The 17083-nt window shown below is 42.7% G+C and overlaps 1 protein-coding gene and 1 non-coding gene across 13 annotated transcripts in view; both read left to right on the top strand.

Annotated features, from left to right (window-relative positions):
- The first annotated feature begins 11834 nt into the window (after positions 1-11834).
- On the top strand, positions 11835-11942 carry LOC114085146 (U6 spliceosomal RNA). Its single transcript, XR_003581429.2, has one exon. It is a non-coding gene; the product is annotated as a U6 spliceosomal RNA (small nuclear RNA).
- Positions 11943-12971: 1029 nt separating this feature from the next.
- Positions 12972-17083, top strand: part of Parp6 (poly(ADP-ribose) polymerase family member 6) — a 32470-nt gene continuing 28358 nt past the window's right edge. For 2 of the 12 annotated variants that reach the window (XM_071608450.1, XM_071608441.1), the window contains exons 1-2: positions 13160-14615; positions 16070-16235. In XM_071608450.1, the coding sequence (XP_071464551.1) occupies positions 16224-16235 (12 nt within the window). In that variant the 5' untranslated portion in view covers positions 13160-14615; positions 16070-16223. Of the gene's footprint in view, positions 13052-13153; positions 14616-16069; positions 16236-16312; positions 16528-17083 lie in introns of those variants that run through there. The other 10 variants (XM_071608448.1, XM_071608445.1, XM_071608442.1 and 7 more) reach the window with 9 other exon arrangements.

The following is a 17083-nucleotide window of genomic DNA, read 5'->3' as shown; positions in this document are numbered from 1 at the left end:
AATGGGAGGCCGTGGAAAGATTGTCTTGTGTCTCATCCCCTCTTAAACCACTCCCCCACCCTTCCCTTTTCAAGATAATTAAGGACCCAAGAGGTCCAGGCTCATAAAAAGAGGGTTATGGAAGCAGTGAACCCATAATCTCCAATCTCCAGCCTCAAAGGTCATCCCTGAAGAGGCCCCAAGAGGGGTTCAGGTCTGCCTTGGTTTTGTCATCCTACAAGGACTCCTGGGCAGAAGTGATAACCTCCCTTTCCTTCTCAATGGCTTCTCCCATGAACCACTGCTTCCCCAAGAAGGAAGAAAGAGGGAGTTTTGACCACATGAGCTTTTTTCATCCCAGTCAGTCAAAATAGACAGAGGCCTTGCCTTTGGCTGAACTGAGACACCTCCTGTTTCTCCTCCCCTTGAGCCAGCCCCAGTGTCCCCTTGCTCCAGGCCACCTTCTGTCTCTTAAATTTCCCTACCTATAAAGTAGATTCAAGATATACGTAGAGGGCTGTGACAACAGACTTGGAAGGTTTGCTACTGTATATACTGCCATTGAGAAGGGGATAATTTTCAATATGTAGAAGCTTCAGAATTAGGGGTCCCTGTTTACCCAGGACCTGGGAGGGAAATAGATGTTTTGCCAAAATACTTCTTCATTCCTTTAAAAAGTACATCTTTCCTATGCAAGAGTGTCTCATATGTGCTTATCCAAGGTGCTTTTAGATGGTGAGCAGTGTTCAGCTTAGAAGTGGTGTGTGCTCTGTCTGTCCGTCTTTGTCCGTCTGTTGTATCCAGTGGGTGCCATATAAAGCTGATCAATGGTGGTGCTTCCTGCCTGCTTCTGTGAGATGGGCAAAAGATTCCGCTTAGAAAACCGTGATTCACCTTGCCTTGGTCAGTCTTTCCTGTGTCCACAAGGCCCTGCTCATATTTTTTCCAGGGGGATAATTTTCTCTCCACCCCATAGAAATGAATTAGCCTAGTCTGAGGCCCCAGCTGTGTGTGGGAGCTCTCTAGTTCCCAGATGTTGCTGATGTTGGAGGTCTCTGATCTGATAACAGTCAGACAGTAAAGAATGTGGGGTGGGGTCAGAGGATTCTTCCTTCATATGGTTTCTAAGAAAACTTGTTCCCACCTGTTCCTCTTGTCTTTGACTCATTTTTGGAGGGAATGGGAATAAAAATTAACATTACCAGGTAAGGCTCAGTGTACATCCACCAATAATTTTCATCAGAGAGAAGAACCAGTGCTAAGGGGATGTGTATACCAGCATAATGCTGACACATAGTTGAAGCACCCTGGACACAGGTGGGGATATGCAGCACCTGCACACTCAAACAGATATTCACCTAGAGGAAAAGAGGGCTCTCAGTGTTAGGTGCTAAACATGGTTCTGGGTGCTGGGACTTAGGTGCAGACTACAATACCTGGATAAGGGGAAAGACAGGCCATGAATGCAGTTACAATGGAGGGTCACACAGGGTCTATGCCAGTAAGAAGAAGAAAAACCAAATTCGGGCTTATTGGTAGGGGAGATCAGAGAAAGTCTTCCTGAAGGAGATTAAGAAAGAGGAACGTGCTGGGTGCAGTGGCGCATGCCTGTAATCCCAGCGGCTTGGGAGGCTGAGGCAGGAGGATCACAAGTTCTAGGCCAGCATCAGCAACTTAGTGAGGCCCTAAGCAGCTTAGCAAGACCCTGTCTCAAAATAAAAGGTAAAATAAAAGGGCTGGGGATGTGGCTCAATGGTTAAGTGCTCCTGGGTTCAATCTCTGGCATCCAACAAAAGAAAAAAAAAAAAAAAGAACAGAAAAAACAAACAAACAAAAAAAGATGTAGGCATGTCACCAAGGATAAACTGGAACAATTTGGACCAAGTCTTTGGACAGCTGCATCATTTTGAAAAATTATTTTTATTTACCAAGAAATAATACTGGTTACCATTTATTTCATTGTCTACCATGTTTCAGATGATGGGCACACCAGATAAGACTGACCCATTTCTATTTCTACTATGAATCTTAACTCATTACTGAGTCATGTTAAGACACTTGCACCAAAATGACATTTAGGGTATTTTGCTTCATACTATAGGGTGTGAGCTAGGGACTGGCCAACTGACTCCATAGTTTCAGAGGTTGATATGATCTAGACCAGGGGTCAGCAAACTATGAGCCTGTGGGCCAAATTTGGCCTATGGCCTATTTTATATAATGTACAAACTAAGAATGGTTTTTACATTTTTAAAGTGTTTTCTAAGCAAAGAAAAACAAACAAAACGAGACAATGGCCATAGGTGGCTCATAAAGCCTAAAATAATTATTTTCTCCTTTAGACAAAAAGTTTGCTGACCCCTAATAAAATTGTGGAAGACTTGCATAATGTCTGAATTTGAAAAACATGGTATTTGTGTCTCTGTTTGTGTGTACATGTATTAGTCTCTACTTTTTTCTGTTGCAAGTATCAAAAACTCAACTCAAACCTGGTTAAGCCAATAGGAAATTAATTAGTGTACATAACTGATAAATCAAAGGATTTGTCTGCCTTCAGACCTGGATGTCTAGAGGTTCAAATGATGATTTTTCTATTTCTTGACTTTACTTCCTTCTTTTTGGTCTATCTAGCTCTAGCTCTGAAATCCTAGGGACAACTTTGGCCAGCTATGGACATGAACCTATCTCTAGGATGGAAGATTGGGCCACCATAATTGACAACTTCACCAGGACTGTGAGGAGGAGAAAATTGGGTCCCCAAAGGAAGGAATGATGGGCAGATAAGCAATATGTGTTCAGTATATTTCACCCTTTATTTCATCCACCTATACTTTTCTTAATAAGCATACAATTTCAACATGTACCTGCCTAATAATGCAGTGATTCTAAACCCAACCAAAAACATACTCACCCACTTCCAGTGGTAGAGAAAACAGTGTCATATCTAGTTGCTTTACTCATTCAGGGTCTCTTGATCAGGTATGGATATGAATTATTAAGATTTTGCAATTTATAGCTAAAAGATAAATTTAGTTATCCCTATATAACCAATATGAAATAGCAGAGGAAAATGGGATCACAATTTTGAAAAAGTCTTCCATTTGGATTAAGGGAGAAGAGAAAACAATCTCTAATCTATAGCACACAGCACATCCTTCTAGACAGTGGAGTGAATTTCTTGATCAATAAAATTAATTGGTCTTGGTCCTTTCCATGGGGGAAATATCTCCTTTATCCATTGTTGTTTACGGACATCCCTAAGATGACCCATCTATAACTGTAACATCCCACTTCCCTCTGACATGGTTTTGGGATAAAGATTGCATTAGAAATCCAGCATGCCCAGATTTCTCTTTATCAGATATGTGGATTCTCTGATTCCTGGGCTCTCTGTGAACTAGTAACCATCATCAAGAATCTTGCTGAGTCTTCTTCCTAGAGTCTTTTTCTAGCCTTCAGAAATATGGTTTACATCTCTAGCATCACACTTTAACTATTCCTCTCAACTTCATGGCTTCCATAGTGGCCTGTCTATGGTGGTGCTCACAAAGTCATAATTTCTATTTGACTCATGGCTCATTCATGCTCCAGTGACCTTGGCCCTGATCAGACAGTCAAAATTCCTTAGTGGAGCCAAACATGATGGTGCATGTCTATGATCTCTGTGGCTCAGGAGGCTGAGGCAGGAAGATTGCTAGTTCAAAACCAGCCTCAGCAACTTAGCAAGACCCTAAAAAACTTAAAGACCCTCTCAAAGTAAAATATACAAAAAGGGCTGGAGATGTGGCTCAGTGGTTAAGTGCCCCTGGGTTCAATCCCCAATTAATAAAAAAAAAATTCCTGAGCAGTACTAGCTCCTAGGCCTCAGTCCCAAGGAGATTCTTAGGACAGTACTGAAGCAACCAAGCATACACTCATTCTGTCCAGCAATAGGCAGCTTGCTTCACTCCTCTCCCTCCAGAACACAACCTATTATTACACTGAGTTTAAAGCACCAAAGGATGCCTGAGGAAATTCTTTCAGTTGACACTGATTATGGGGCCCTCTGATAATCTCTAGAACTTGGGGACTGTCAGGAGAGTCTTTAGCCTTCAGCAGGTCTCCTATAATGAATTTCTCTCCTTGGATGCAACCTGGGTGTCCTGGATATGAGGAGCAAAGACTTTTGGTCTGAGATGGGTTTGGTGACCTCTGACCTTGGAAATGGCTCTCCTGTGTACTCTGACCAGATCTAGAGGCTCACCCCTGTCTCTGTGCAGCAGAACATGCATGCAATGACCTCCAAAAGAGGGTGCTATGGATGTGGAGATCACAGAACCTCCTTGATTCTTTCCAACTTTAGTTCTAATCTTCGGGCATCTACTCTTCTGACTGTGCTGGCCCCATTGTGACATGACAAAACCCAGCAGGGAATCAGAGGCTATTTGTGGCCTCTGGGCTTCCTTGCATGGTCAGTATATTTTATATTCCATTACACAGCCTGGTGTTCTACCTCTTGGGTTCAGGGAGCTCAGAGCCTATGCAGTCCATGCAGCTACTATCTTCCAGTCTGAGGCCTGGGTCTGGATTTTCTCATCCAGGCTATATCCTGGAAGGCTGAGCTGGGTAACTAAGTCAAGTGCAAACTCAGAAAGGGCAGAGGGCCACTCTTTTTCTTCTTATCCCTTCCTTCAGACACAGCTATTAAAATGTCCTCCACCTTTTAGCAGCTTGGATTGATCAAAGCCTTTAAGTGGCCATCTGTTGATGGAACTTTGAACACCTTCTACCCTCCTGCCCTCCAGCTGCCTAAGAGCACAGAGACCCAGAAGGCAGCCTACAGGCCTAGGTAGGGCTTTTCACAAGGGATGTCTTAGATGCTCATCAGAAAATGCAGAGGACCATGAAAAAAGCCTGTAGAATGAGCCTCAGCTTCTTGGAAAGTAGTCCAGAAATGGCTTGACCTATGACCTTGTCACTGGGTCCCTGAGAGAAAGCCAGGGGTCAGGGCTAAGTTCCCTGCATTTGAGAAGGAAAAATCTGCTGTGTTCTCAGGTCTTTTTACTACCCAACTATTAGGAATCAGTATTGAGATGGGGACTTTGATTATGTCTCTATGTCTTAACACAGTCCTCTAGAAAACAGATTCTGAGGCAGAGGGCCAGAATTAAATGATGACTATTTGGGAAGGTGGAAGCCCAGGATAGGGGCAGGGAGAGAAGTGCAGAGAAAGGAAGCAACGTAAGACAGTGTATTACTGTGTTCCTTACTTTGTCACATAAATCATGAAGACAGAGCAGGTCACATGACAGTCACAAGTGTTTGCTAGGTACATGGTGTTTGCAAGGAGAAGCTGCAACTTGGAGCAGTTGCCCAATAGGAGATTTTGGAAGGAATTTATCCATCTGTTCTACTCTCATCTGTTTTCCACTGGCCAAGGTACACCCCACAGAGAGCTAATTCCCCTACACTTAACAGTAGCATTATTTGCTGCCTGTATGGCTTCTGGGGAAGTCAGCTCTAATGGCCTGCCATATGGAATTTCCACCAAAGTTGTGAAAGTAGAGAGATTACATAGTTTAGGCATGGTGCCACCCAAGAGAGAAAAAGGGAGGTAACCTAGAGAGTACAAGAAAGTGCATGAGGATTATGACCAATATATTCCACCTTTTCCCACAGGATTCATAGTCAAGGACCCCAGAAATCAAGCCACAGGCACTGCCTGAATTCAAAGCCAAATAAATCTTATTTAACTGTGGGGGTAAAAGCATTCAGTCCCTCCCCTTTCTGGAACTTCACAAGCCCTAAGCTCTAGCCTCTCTCCACCTCTGTGTTTTGTTCTCATTCACCTTAGCTTAGAGAAGAGGACTTGACTTTATAATATGCAAGATGTATGATTTATTTGGCCCTTGGCATTCTGGATTTCTGGCCTAAGGCAGAAAAGGCAACTCTAAACAAAGCTGTATAGTGTTGTAATTCTGCCAGCATGGTGGAAAGCTAAATTGCAGGATCTTGTGGAAAATCTCAAGAACAGGCCAACACACTCCAACATCTAGATAATTTTTTCTAGCACGTCCCTGAAATCTCCAATTTTTTTTTTTTTTTTTGGTACCAGGCATTGAAATCAGGGACACTTGATCACTGAGCCTCATCTCCAACCCTATTTTGTATTTTATTTAGAGACAGGGTCTCCTTGAGTTGCTTAGCACCTCGCTTTTGCTGAGGCTGGCTTTGAACTTGCGATCTTCCTGTCTCGACCTCCTGAGCAGGGGTCACAGGTGTGTGCCACCACAACAGGCAAATCTCCATCTTTAATGGATGCATTATCTACATCTCAATATACAATAGAGTTTAACTAAATAGTGTGTGTGTGTGTGTGTGTGTGTGTGTGTTTACTGGCAGATTGAACCCTGGAGTGCTCTGCTACTGAGCTATGTCTCCAACTCTTTTATTTTATTGCTAAATTGCCCAGCCTGGCCTCAAACTTGCAGAACTCTTGTATCAAGCTCCTGAGTCATTGGAATCACAAGTGTGTGCCACGGCACCCAGCTAACCAGCTAATTTGACATCACCCAACAGGGATTTCTAACTTCCCAGTCAAGAGTGATCAGATCATCACTGACTCCATTTGACTCCAGTTCCAGCAATTACACATTCCATTGTTTGCTTATCACCTTTCACTTCTATATTAGCACTAATTTAATTACAAATGATAGTAACTAATATAAAATAGCTTAATGCAAAAAGGGAACTGAGAAGTGAATAGCATTACTGACCTCAGGCAGGGCTGAACTAGAAGGCTCAAAAAATATCACCAGGTCTCTCTTGCTCCATCTTTCAGGGCTCTGCTTCCCTTTAAGCTGTGGCTCTACTCTTTTTCCTACCAGATAAGTACTCTCTCCATATAGCAGAGAGAGCTGGGTGCCAGCAGTTTCAATCTCATATCCTTTTTCTTTTTCTTTTTTTGGGGGGTACTGAGTATTGAACTAACGGGGACTCGACCACTGAGCCACATCCCCAGTCCAATTTTTTTGCATTTTATGTAGAGACAGGGTCTCACTGAGTTATTTAGCTCCTCCTTTTTTTTCTGAGGCTGGCTTTAAACTTGTGATCCTCCTGCCTCAGCCTCCCAAGCCACTGGGATTACAGGTGTGCACCACCATGCCCAGCCCAATCTCATATCCTTGTAACACCATGAGCTCCAAAGCAAGAGAGCTTTGATAGGGAATATTATGATTGGCTCTACTTAGGTCACAAACTTGTACCTGAACTAATAACTTTGGTTGGAATGATGGTCTCCTCTACCTGATCTGATGGGTCATGTATCCATCTCTATAGGGCAGAGATAAAGGTGGCATTGTGACTATCAGTCCCATCAAGTACTTATGAAATGTGAATACATGCTCTGCATGACCTATAAGAATGTTTAATTTGGCCTGGCTGGAGGTTAGATGCACATGAAAGGGCAGTGAGAGTCAAGTAGGGACTAGATCCAGAGAAAGTATATAAATTTTATGCTAGGGTCAGCAGGGAGCCATTGGAATGTTTTAATCGAGAAGTGATATGATCAGATTTGGATTTTAGAAAGATCCTCAGGCAGCTAAGTGGAGAATAGATTTGAGCAATACATACTAGATAAAGAGTCTAGTTAGGTTGCTAGTGAAATAGTTCTACTGATGAGGAGTCGTAATATAAAGGGACTGATTTAAGATGTATTGAGATTAAATTTAAGATGTTTAGGGAACTGAGTCAAGCTGGTCAGGATGATTATAGACATGAAACTTGCTGTGTTTACTAACATGCTGAGCATATTGCTTTTCTTGCTTGTCTTCCTCTATTACTACCTAGCCATCAGCAATCCCCAAAAAGGAATGAAAGTGGTGGTTCCATCCCAGTGTTCCAAGAGATAGGGTGAGGCAAGATGGAGGGTGGGAGGGGCCTTCACACTTCACTTCATCCCCCTACCCATCACAGCATGGCAGCAATTATTACATATGAATTCTTCCAAACAACTTTTATTTACTCAAAGTATTCCTTACCCATGGAACAAGAAGCTGCCACTGAATTGGGGCAAGTTTAGGGGCTGCTTTTTTCTGTTGTCTCCCCCTCAATAAAAAAGTAAACATATTGGTATTCGGGAGGTAGCTCAGTGGTACAGCACTTGTCTAGGACATTGAGGAGTTGGATTCAATCTCCAGTTACATAAAAAAATAAAAATTTTAAGATTTTTACAAGGTAAAATTGATTCAGTTTAAATGAGGATAGAAATCTAAAATGCTTCCTTCTCAAGGTTCAGGCTGAATAAATCACAGATGATATTTAGTAAGGAACATGAAAGAAATTTAGAGAAGATGAGTCTGCCTGTGAGGTATCCAAGTGGAGCTGTTTCAAAGGCAATTCATCCAAAAGGCAACTTGAAATTCAAGAAGGTTAGGATGGAGATATAGATTTTGGAAGCCTAGTTTATAGATGTATGTTTCTAATGCTGATTTAAACAGAAAACATTTGTTGGAAGGGCACTAGTTTGGGTACCATGATTCAGGTAGGAGACCCAAGATTAGAAAATAGGTAGGAACAATGGAAGGCGAGTTCACCAGAACAAAGGCCAGAATCACATACCAGAACCAGCCCAGCAAGAACATTGCTCCTGCTGTTATCTTCAGACACTGGATGTCACCCCCACCAATTCCCACACCACAGCTGCTGGGCATGAGATTAGGCTGAGCCTATTGTGGCAACTGTCACTGGAATGAATTCTCCATGGTTTTATTTCTCTGAATCATTTCAGAATCTCCATTTCCGGGGGCTGCTTGGCTAAGCCTAGGTCATATGCTTCTGTCTTACCTGCTGAAGATCTGGGAAAGTAAAGATCTAAACTTTTGGTGTCTGTCATGGAAGGCAGGCTCTGCTTATCTATATGATTTGTAACGTAAGAAGGGGATTCAGATTCTGAGAAGCCTAAAATGAGCTAGGTCTGCTTCACCAGGGTGCTGTTGAAATCACTGGAAAGTGTGATAAGAGGAAAAAAAAGGCTTATGCTGGCCTGTTTTCTTATTTAAATAGTAAATTAAGGAAAAGGAGTCTATTAAGAATGCAGTGAAGGAATCACATGAGAAAGAAACTGGAAGAGGCTATTTCAAAGGAGCCAACAGAGGTTGAGAGGATAGGATGATCAACAATGCCGAATGACATCAAGTGGTTTACCAAGCCTGAATATTTCCAGTGGACTTGGCAGTTCAGAAGTCATTTGTAACTTTGGTGAAAGTGTTTTCAGTAGAGATTCTGGGAAGACTCAGATGGCACCCACGGAAGTGTAGATGCAGAGTATAGACTACTACTAGAAGCTGGGCTGCAGGCAAGAAAAACCAGTAGCATATCAGATTAAAACAGGATTTTTTTTAAAGGTTGGGCTAATTGATCATATTTGTGTGCTAAGATCAAAGAGTAGAAAAGAGGAAAGAGTTGAATATACATGAAGGAAAGGGTAAGCAAAGGAGCAGTTAGCGAAGAGGCCAAAAGGAGATACAGATCACAATGAAAGGATTAATCTTCGATTTGAAGGGAGACCTCCACTCGGCTTTGTGAAATATAAAAGATGGGAGAGAGCCAATGTCAGGGGACAGAAAGTGGAGGCAGCAACCCTCATGGCCTTTATTTTATCTGTGAAACAGAATGAAGGATGGTGTGGAAGGGATGCTTGTTACACTGAGAGCTCAGCTAATGAGACTATGTATTGGGTACAAGTTAAGTGAGCTTAAGCAATTTGTTCTAGATAAAGAGTGATTCACAGAACCCCAAGGTCAGAGGGCCTCACAAAGTGTCTGAGAAGCCACCAGGAGCTAGAGAACTATCTTGTCATTTCTAGTTTCTACTTCTCCATGCTTCATTCTCTGTCCTAGAATGTCTTTATCCATTCTCATTTCACATAATAGGTGGGAGATGGATAGAGTCTAGTTAGAATCATAATCTCTCAGCCCTATTTCAGATTCCCAGGAGAGAATATTTGTTTAGTATAGATGAGATCAGGAATACACTTACAGTTCAATAAACTGCAACCAGGGTGCCAGGGGTCACAAAATACAAAAATGGCCCTGAAGCTTGTGGATTTGGAGTGTGAATGTGGGAAATATAATTCCCAAAGAATGGGCTCATGGGCTGGACTAATCTAAAATGGTTTCCACCTACAAGCTCAAGTCTGTAGGACTGAGTAGTTCCTTCATCCTAGTTTAGGATGAGAGAATAGAGAAGATACATAGTTAAAATTACCCATGAGTGTTTTTTTAAAAAAGATTAAGGTCAATCATACTAACAAAAATGCCATTAATGTGACTGACTTAAAGACATGGAATGGAGGGGCTGGGTTGTAGCTCAGTGGTAGAGCACTTGCCTAGCATGTATGAGGCACTGGGGTTCAATCCTCAGTACCACATAAAAATAAATAAATAAAACAAAGATATTGTGTCCATCTATAACAAAATATTTTTTCAAAAATATTGGGAATGGATAGGAAAATAAGCAAGGCCAGGAAGGTCCTGAAAAACTATGAAGCAGTTGAGATTCACCATGAGTAACTGAGTAGTGGTGTGAGATGGTAAGGGTTCAGGAGGGGGAGTCCCGGAAGGTTATGGAATTCTGGAGTTGAACATTTCACTGAAGGAGTCAGAACTCCTGTGCCTACCCAAAAGTGCTGTATTCACACTCCCATACACATGTGGTTCTCAGAAGCTATTATGGGACCCTGCATTAGGCAGTAGGACCAACTCTTTCCCCAACTACTCTGACCTTCTGCACTCTGCAATTGGGCTATATGCCTTACTTTTTCAGTTATTATATACAATGGGTGTGTCAAACTGAGATACTGTTGTGGCCCAGGCTGAGTGGCAAGGTGAACAGAGGTGGGCATTGAAATGAAAATCAGTCAGAAAGGAGGGGCTGAAGATATACAAATGTAAAAGAGAATCCTTACTGGGAAAATTCTGACATCAGTTCAGAAGCAATAAATACGGCATGTGGTTTTTTCATTTAGGGTTAAGGCCCTCCTTGTGTGTGCTGTGTCCAGCTAAAAAGAGGAAGTGAGGAAGAGGAGTATGTCCAAGATGAACCTTTTCCCATGAGTGCTGATGGAAAAGAAGGTTATATGGGAGCCCAAGACTGGTAAATATGAGAGGAAGTCTGGCCATATCTAGGGATAATAACCATAAAAACTACAATTTCAGCTTCCATTTATGGACTATAGATGCTCCTCAACTTACAATGGGATTATGCTCCAATTAACTCATTTAGTACACCTAACCCACTGAAAGAACATTATACTTAGCAACAGGGCACTGCAAAGTATCAGTTGTTTACCCTCTTGATCTTGTGGCTGATTGGGCAACTTTGATCAGATGTTCTGCCCCACTGAGACTGCAGTGCATAATGCTATGTCCAAGAAAAGTACGGAATTCAAAGTATAGTTTCTACTAAATAGGTATTGGGTTTGAACCATCATAAATTAGAATGATCTTAAGTTGAACCATGTAAATTGGGACATCTGTACTTCCTAGTCAAAGGATTATGCTATTTACTTTTTGTGTGTGTGAGGATTGAATCCTTGCACATACTTAAGCAAGCATTCTACCACTGAGCTACACCCCCAGCCCTCTTTCAATTTTTATACCTTTGTTTTATTTATTTTTATGTGTTTTGCTGAGGATCAAACCCAGTGCTTCACTCACTTATTTTATTTGTGAGTCATCATCTAGCTAAATTGCCCAGGCTGGCCTCAATTTGCTATCCTTCTGCTCAGCCTCCGGAGTAGCTAGGATTTTGGTGGTGTGCTGCTTGCTGGTTACTTCAAATGTATTAAATTTAATCCTATGAAATTTCAGGTATTTGTGCTCATTTGGGGAGCATATATACTAAAATTGGAATAATACAGAATAAATTAGCATTCCCTGTGCAAACTCATGAAGCATTCCACATGAAAAAAGTTACAAATATTTGTTTATATCCTACAAAATGGTTCAACTTAATAATGGTTTAAGCTAATACTACCTCATTTTACCTTCAATACAACAGCCCTATGAAATAGGCATTATTGTCTCCAGTTCAAAGATGTGAAAATATTGGTGCAACATGTCTATAATCCCAGCTACTAGGGATCTGAGACAGCAGGATCACAAGTTCAAACCCAACCTGGGCATTCAAGCAGACCCTGTCTCAAAATAAAAAATAAAAAGGACAGGGGACGTAACTCAGCCACAGAAAGCTTGCCTTAACATGTGTGAGGCCCTGGTTCACGCCCCAGTATTGAAGAGACAGAGAGAGAGAGAAACGGAGAGACACAGAAAGAAAGACAGAGAAGGGGTAGAATGAATAAAGACTCAGAAAATGAAAAGTTTTTATTTTAGGTTGCACAATAAAGTGCTGAAACCAGGCTTTGAACCTACCTTAACTTAGAAGGTCAGGGTACTTTCCATACTGAAGCTACCAGGGGAACAAATTAGTCAAACTGTAAGAATTAAAAGAGTCTAAGATATTTGACTCTCACTTTCGAGAGAGATTCTTGGAGTCAGTAATACCTGGGGAGAGGACGGGGCTCTAGGCCTCTGTGGGCCGACTCCCAGCGTTCAGTAAGGAGGATGCCTCCCAGCAAGCAGGTGGATTGCCTTACCTGCGCATTCCTCCGAACCACAGAGGGAGCCAAACGCAAATATTCCTCCTTTGGAGAGCACTCCGCCCACTTCCCGGAGCCTCTCTTCTTTCTCCACTCGCCCCCTCCAACCCACTGCGCAGGCGCCACCTTCTCGCTCCGTACCCCTCCCAATTAGCGATTATGGGGCAAGCGCCCTGAAGCTGGGGTCCGGAGCGGAGGCGCGCCCGGCTGCCCGCCGCGCGGCGGTTGGTCAGGAGAGAGACACGTGATCGCGGTTGTCGCGGCGCGAGCGTGCGCAGAGTGGCCCAGCGCACCCGTGACGGAACGACTAGGCGTGGGGTGCGCGACCTCGCCCGCCCGGCCTGGTCCCCGCCCCTTGGCCCGCCGCTCCGCCCCCGCGGGGCGTCCCGGGCCGCTCGTCCCCTCAGCGGCGGCCGCGCGCGGCCCGGGGTCGCCGTGAGTACTCGCGAGGCTGGCCTGTGGGGCGGCCACCACGGGGACGGGGCGGGGCGGCCAGACCGCTGGAAGGGTGTGGGGTCCGCCCCGCCTCGGCGGCGGGGGAAGAAGTGAGGGGTTTGGACCAGGTGGTTCTGAGGGTGGCTTCTAGACTTAGGCTTCGCTCAGGCCGGGCGGCTGAACCACAGAAGTGGCCAGAGCTTTCTTGGGAAGGCAGGGATTGGGTGTCTGGGGCTTCAGAGGAAACCAGGAGAACTGTAACTGCTACCTCAAGGGAAGCCCTAGGGCCTGCCCTAGAAGTGCGGGTGGCAGGGTGTTTTCAGGACCAGCCGGGTTCTCTCCTTCCGCCGGGTACCCGGGGTTGCGCTATCCTGCGGGAATCGCCACTCCCTGGCTCTTCTCTTCGCTCTTTGTTTAATGGCCTAGGCTTTCTGAGACTGGAACCCTCGGTATAGAGGGGAGTTTTTTTGTTTTTTTTACTTGCCCAAGACCACAAAGCTGGGAGTGAAGCCCAGAGTTTAAATGAGGAGATCAGAAGCTTCTCTGACTAGGCGTAGAAGATCCCCATGAACCTAGGGAAAAAGACCTTTGTGATCCAGACTTGAGGCTTATTTGCATTTGGTTTATTCCCATGGAAATACATAAAGCATTCCATGGTAGTTGTCATCATTCAAAATAAACACCAAAGTTAACAACACCCTTCTTTGGGCATTCTTCTTATAGTCTATATTTGGCCCAACTTCTTGTGAAATACTCCCTCTTTATTTTATCATTTCAATAAAAAAGACATGTCTTGCTGAATTCATGAACAACTCCCTCAATTATTTATAGTCTCATCACATGAATATTGGATGTAATTTGGACTTGTCAAATGATATAGTTCACCTATACTCCTAACCTTAAGCAAGTTGTATGACTTCCATATATCTGACTGTCTCTGCATAACATGAAAGCTTTGAACTAGGTAAACTTTCAACCTTATTTCTTATTTAAATGATTCTATGAATTCTATTAAAATGATTCTGTGAATTCTGTTACCTACCACCTGCTTCCCCCCCCCCCCACTCTGCATGTTTTCTTTCTCTTTGTCTTGGGGATCTATCTCAGGGCCTTATGTGGCTATATTCTCCAGCTCTTAAACCCACTCACCTCTCTGAGAATGGTATTGAGAATAGACAGTAGAAGTCCCTTTCACTACGTTAGCCTGGTTTGAAAATGCCAGTAATTTCTGAACGTCTCTTTTTGGACAGGAAAAAAACTCTGCTCTGAACTTTTTTTTTTTTTTCCTCCTCGTGAAAGCAGCAGACGCTGAGCAGCAACAGCCTTTGGAGAGATGCTGAGTTTTTCTTGACTTCTACAGTGATAAAGACCCTGAAAAAGTTACTACTTCTGGCCTGTGTGGCCATCATCTTACCACTCATCCCCCAAGACAACCCAGCCTGAACATTAGTGCCTCCCTCTTTATTCCTCTGTGATCATCCAGATCAATGCTTGACTGTTTATTTTCAAATTTCACAAGCCCAGCCCCAGATCTTCATATTCTGGTTCTCAGCTGCTCTTGAAGGTGAATGAAGTCTTGCTGTTTAAAATCTGTTTTTTTTTTTTTTTTTTTTTAATGATTTTTACCTATGCTTGGAGGTGGTTTAGGTTATTGTCTTGTTTGACTTAGTTATAGAGCAGAGAGCTCATTATTCGGTTAATATGTTAAGGAACTAAGAGCATAGTGAAAACAGTTAAAATCTATGCCATAGGGGGCTGAGGATGTGGCTCATGCGGTAGCGCGCTCGCCTGGCATGCGTGTGGCCCAGGTTCGATCCTCAGCACCACACACAAACAAAGATGTTGTGTCCACCGAAAACTAAAAAATAAATATTAAAATTCTCTCTCTCTCTAAAAAAAAAAAAAAAAAAAAAATCTATGCCATAGAACTTACATTCTGATGGGAGATAAATGTATGCTAGACTGTAGTAAGTATTTTGGGAGAAGAGAAATAGTGCTAGTATATGTTGAGTTGTTGCTATTTTATATAGGATAGTCAAGGTGACCTTTGAGCAGAATGTGGATATGTGCATTGAAAGGGAACAGCAGAGGCAACAGAAGTTTTTTAGGCAGTTGTTAGGGTAGCTTTGCTATCTACCATTTAACCCTTCATAGTTTAACAGATGTTTTGTTTTTCCCTGCTGCATGTGGAGTCTTTAGTGGGGCTAAAAGTTGCTTGGTATACAATTAGAGGTCTTTAGGATTAGAAACAAGCAGGAGAAAAGGTTAGGGGTTAGTGGGTTTTTTTTTTTGTTTTTTTTTTAATGCATTTGTTGGGATCATTATGGATTTTTATTTGGGGACTAGGTTCCAAGATGATCCCAGGGCATTATTTTGGCCATAACAATTCAGACCATGTTTATTTGAGGACGTTCAGTATTGTTGAGGACTTTGTTAGATATGATTGTCGCATAATGGCTTATAGTAATATTGATGTTTTAAAAAAGATAATGGTTCACTATGGAGAAATGACTGAGAAAAAGAGTGTGATTCTGGTTCTTAATTGTGGTGAGGATTGGTATGGTGAAGAATATTTAAAAATGAACTGGTTAGACAGGATAGCATAAACATTTGATCTGCCATCATCACATTTGGCTTTGAGGTTATTGTAGCATTATGAAGTAGAATAGGTCCTTGTTCCAATCCCAGCTCTACTGTTTGAATTTAATGGCAGTACCTTATGTTTGTATAGTGTTTTCATGGTTCATTATCTTTATTTCATTTTATTTTTGGTTCCAGAGATTGAACCCAGGAGCACTTAACCACTGAACCACATCCCTGGCCCTTTTTAAAGTTGTTTTCTTTTCTTTTTTTTTTTTTTTTTTTTTTTTTTTTGAGACAGAGTCTCACTAAGTTGCTTAGGGTTGCTGAGGTTTGAACTTGGAATCTTCCTTCCTCAGCTTCCCTAGCTGCTGGGATTAAAGGCATGCACCACTGTGCCTGGCATCCCCAGCCCTTTTTATTTTTATTTTGATGTAGGTCTCACTAAGTTGCTTAGGGCTCATCACGTTGCTGAGACTGGCTTCAAACTTGTGATCCTTCTGCTTCAGCCTCTCAAGTCGCTGGGATCACAGGCCTACACCACTGTACCTGGCATTGTTCATTACCTTTAAAGAAGGACATACAAAAGTGAATGTGTACACATGTAAGTATATCTCTTTACATGTAATAAAAGTGTACCTGTGTATAAGCCATCTAGCTATTAAGTGGTGATGTAACTAGTTGTTATATGCTTTCCACAGAACAGTGACCTGTTACCACAGTAGCAGAGTCTGATATCCCCAGCAGATCTCCAGTTGCTTCTAACATCACCTCCCTCCCTTATCTCCCTTTGTGGCCTCCTAAATGCCCATCTCGTTGGCCTGGGTTCAGTTGGTGGTATGGAGGGGTGCTGCCTAGCACTGACCTGGGAGTGTGTGTGACCTACTGACCCAATGGTGAGAACTGACTGCTTACTTCTTCCAACTAATCATCCAGTGGGTAGATGAGACAATGTGCTGACCTTATCTTTCCCCCGTATTTTCTCTCTTGCCCTTTTGGAAGAGTGTGGTATCTGAAGTTAAAGAAAGGAGAAGGGGCAGGAAATAGTATTACTTGGGGGAGAAGTGTTTGTGTGTGTATGTGTTTTCTTAGGGTAAAAGGGGTGAGTTAAATACATTAAGAGATAGAAACAGAATAATGAGATAAGAGAGCTTACGTATACTTGGGTGCTTCCTTGGGTAATGATCCTAGAAGAGGCCGGCTTATACTACAATCCAGATATACTTAGAAATCAACTTTATCATTGAAGTCTTTTGTGTCCCTTCCTCATTGGCTACCAGAGCCTTGATCATATGGAGAGTTAAGAAGGCCAAAATTCCTCACTGTTTTCTTCTTTCTCAAGTTAGAGCTATGCCTTGGATATGATCAGATTCAGGAAGAGAGAGACTTGGTAAAGGGTGAGGCAAAAAGTGTAACGGGATTAAGTCTTTAGTTATTTTACCCTAAGGAACC

Source organism: Marmota flaviventris, chromosome 2, assembly GCF_047511675.1.
Source record: "Marmota flaviventris isolate mMarFla1 chromosome 2, mMarFla1.hap1, whole genome shotgun sequence".
NCBI classification, from domain to species: domain Eukaryota; kingdom Metazoa; phylum Chordata; class Mammalia; order Rodentia; family Sciuridae; genus Marmota; species Marmota flaviventris.
Note: the sequence above shows the minus strand (reverse complement) of the source record. Positions and strands in the feature narration are given on the sequence as shown.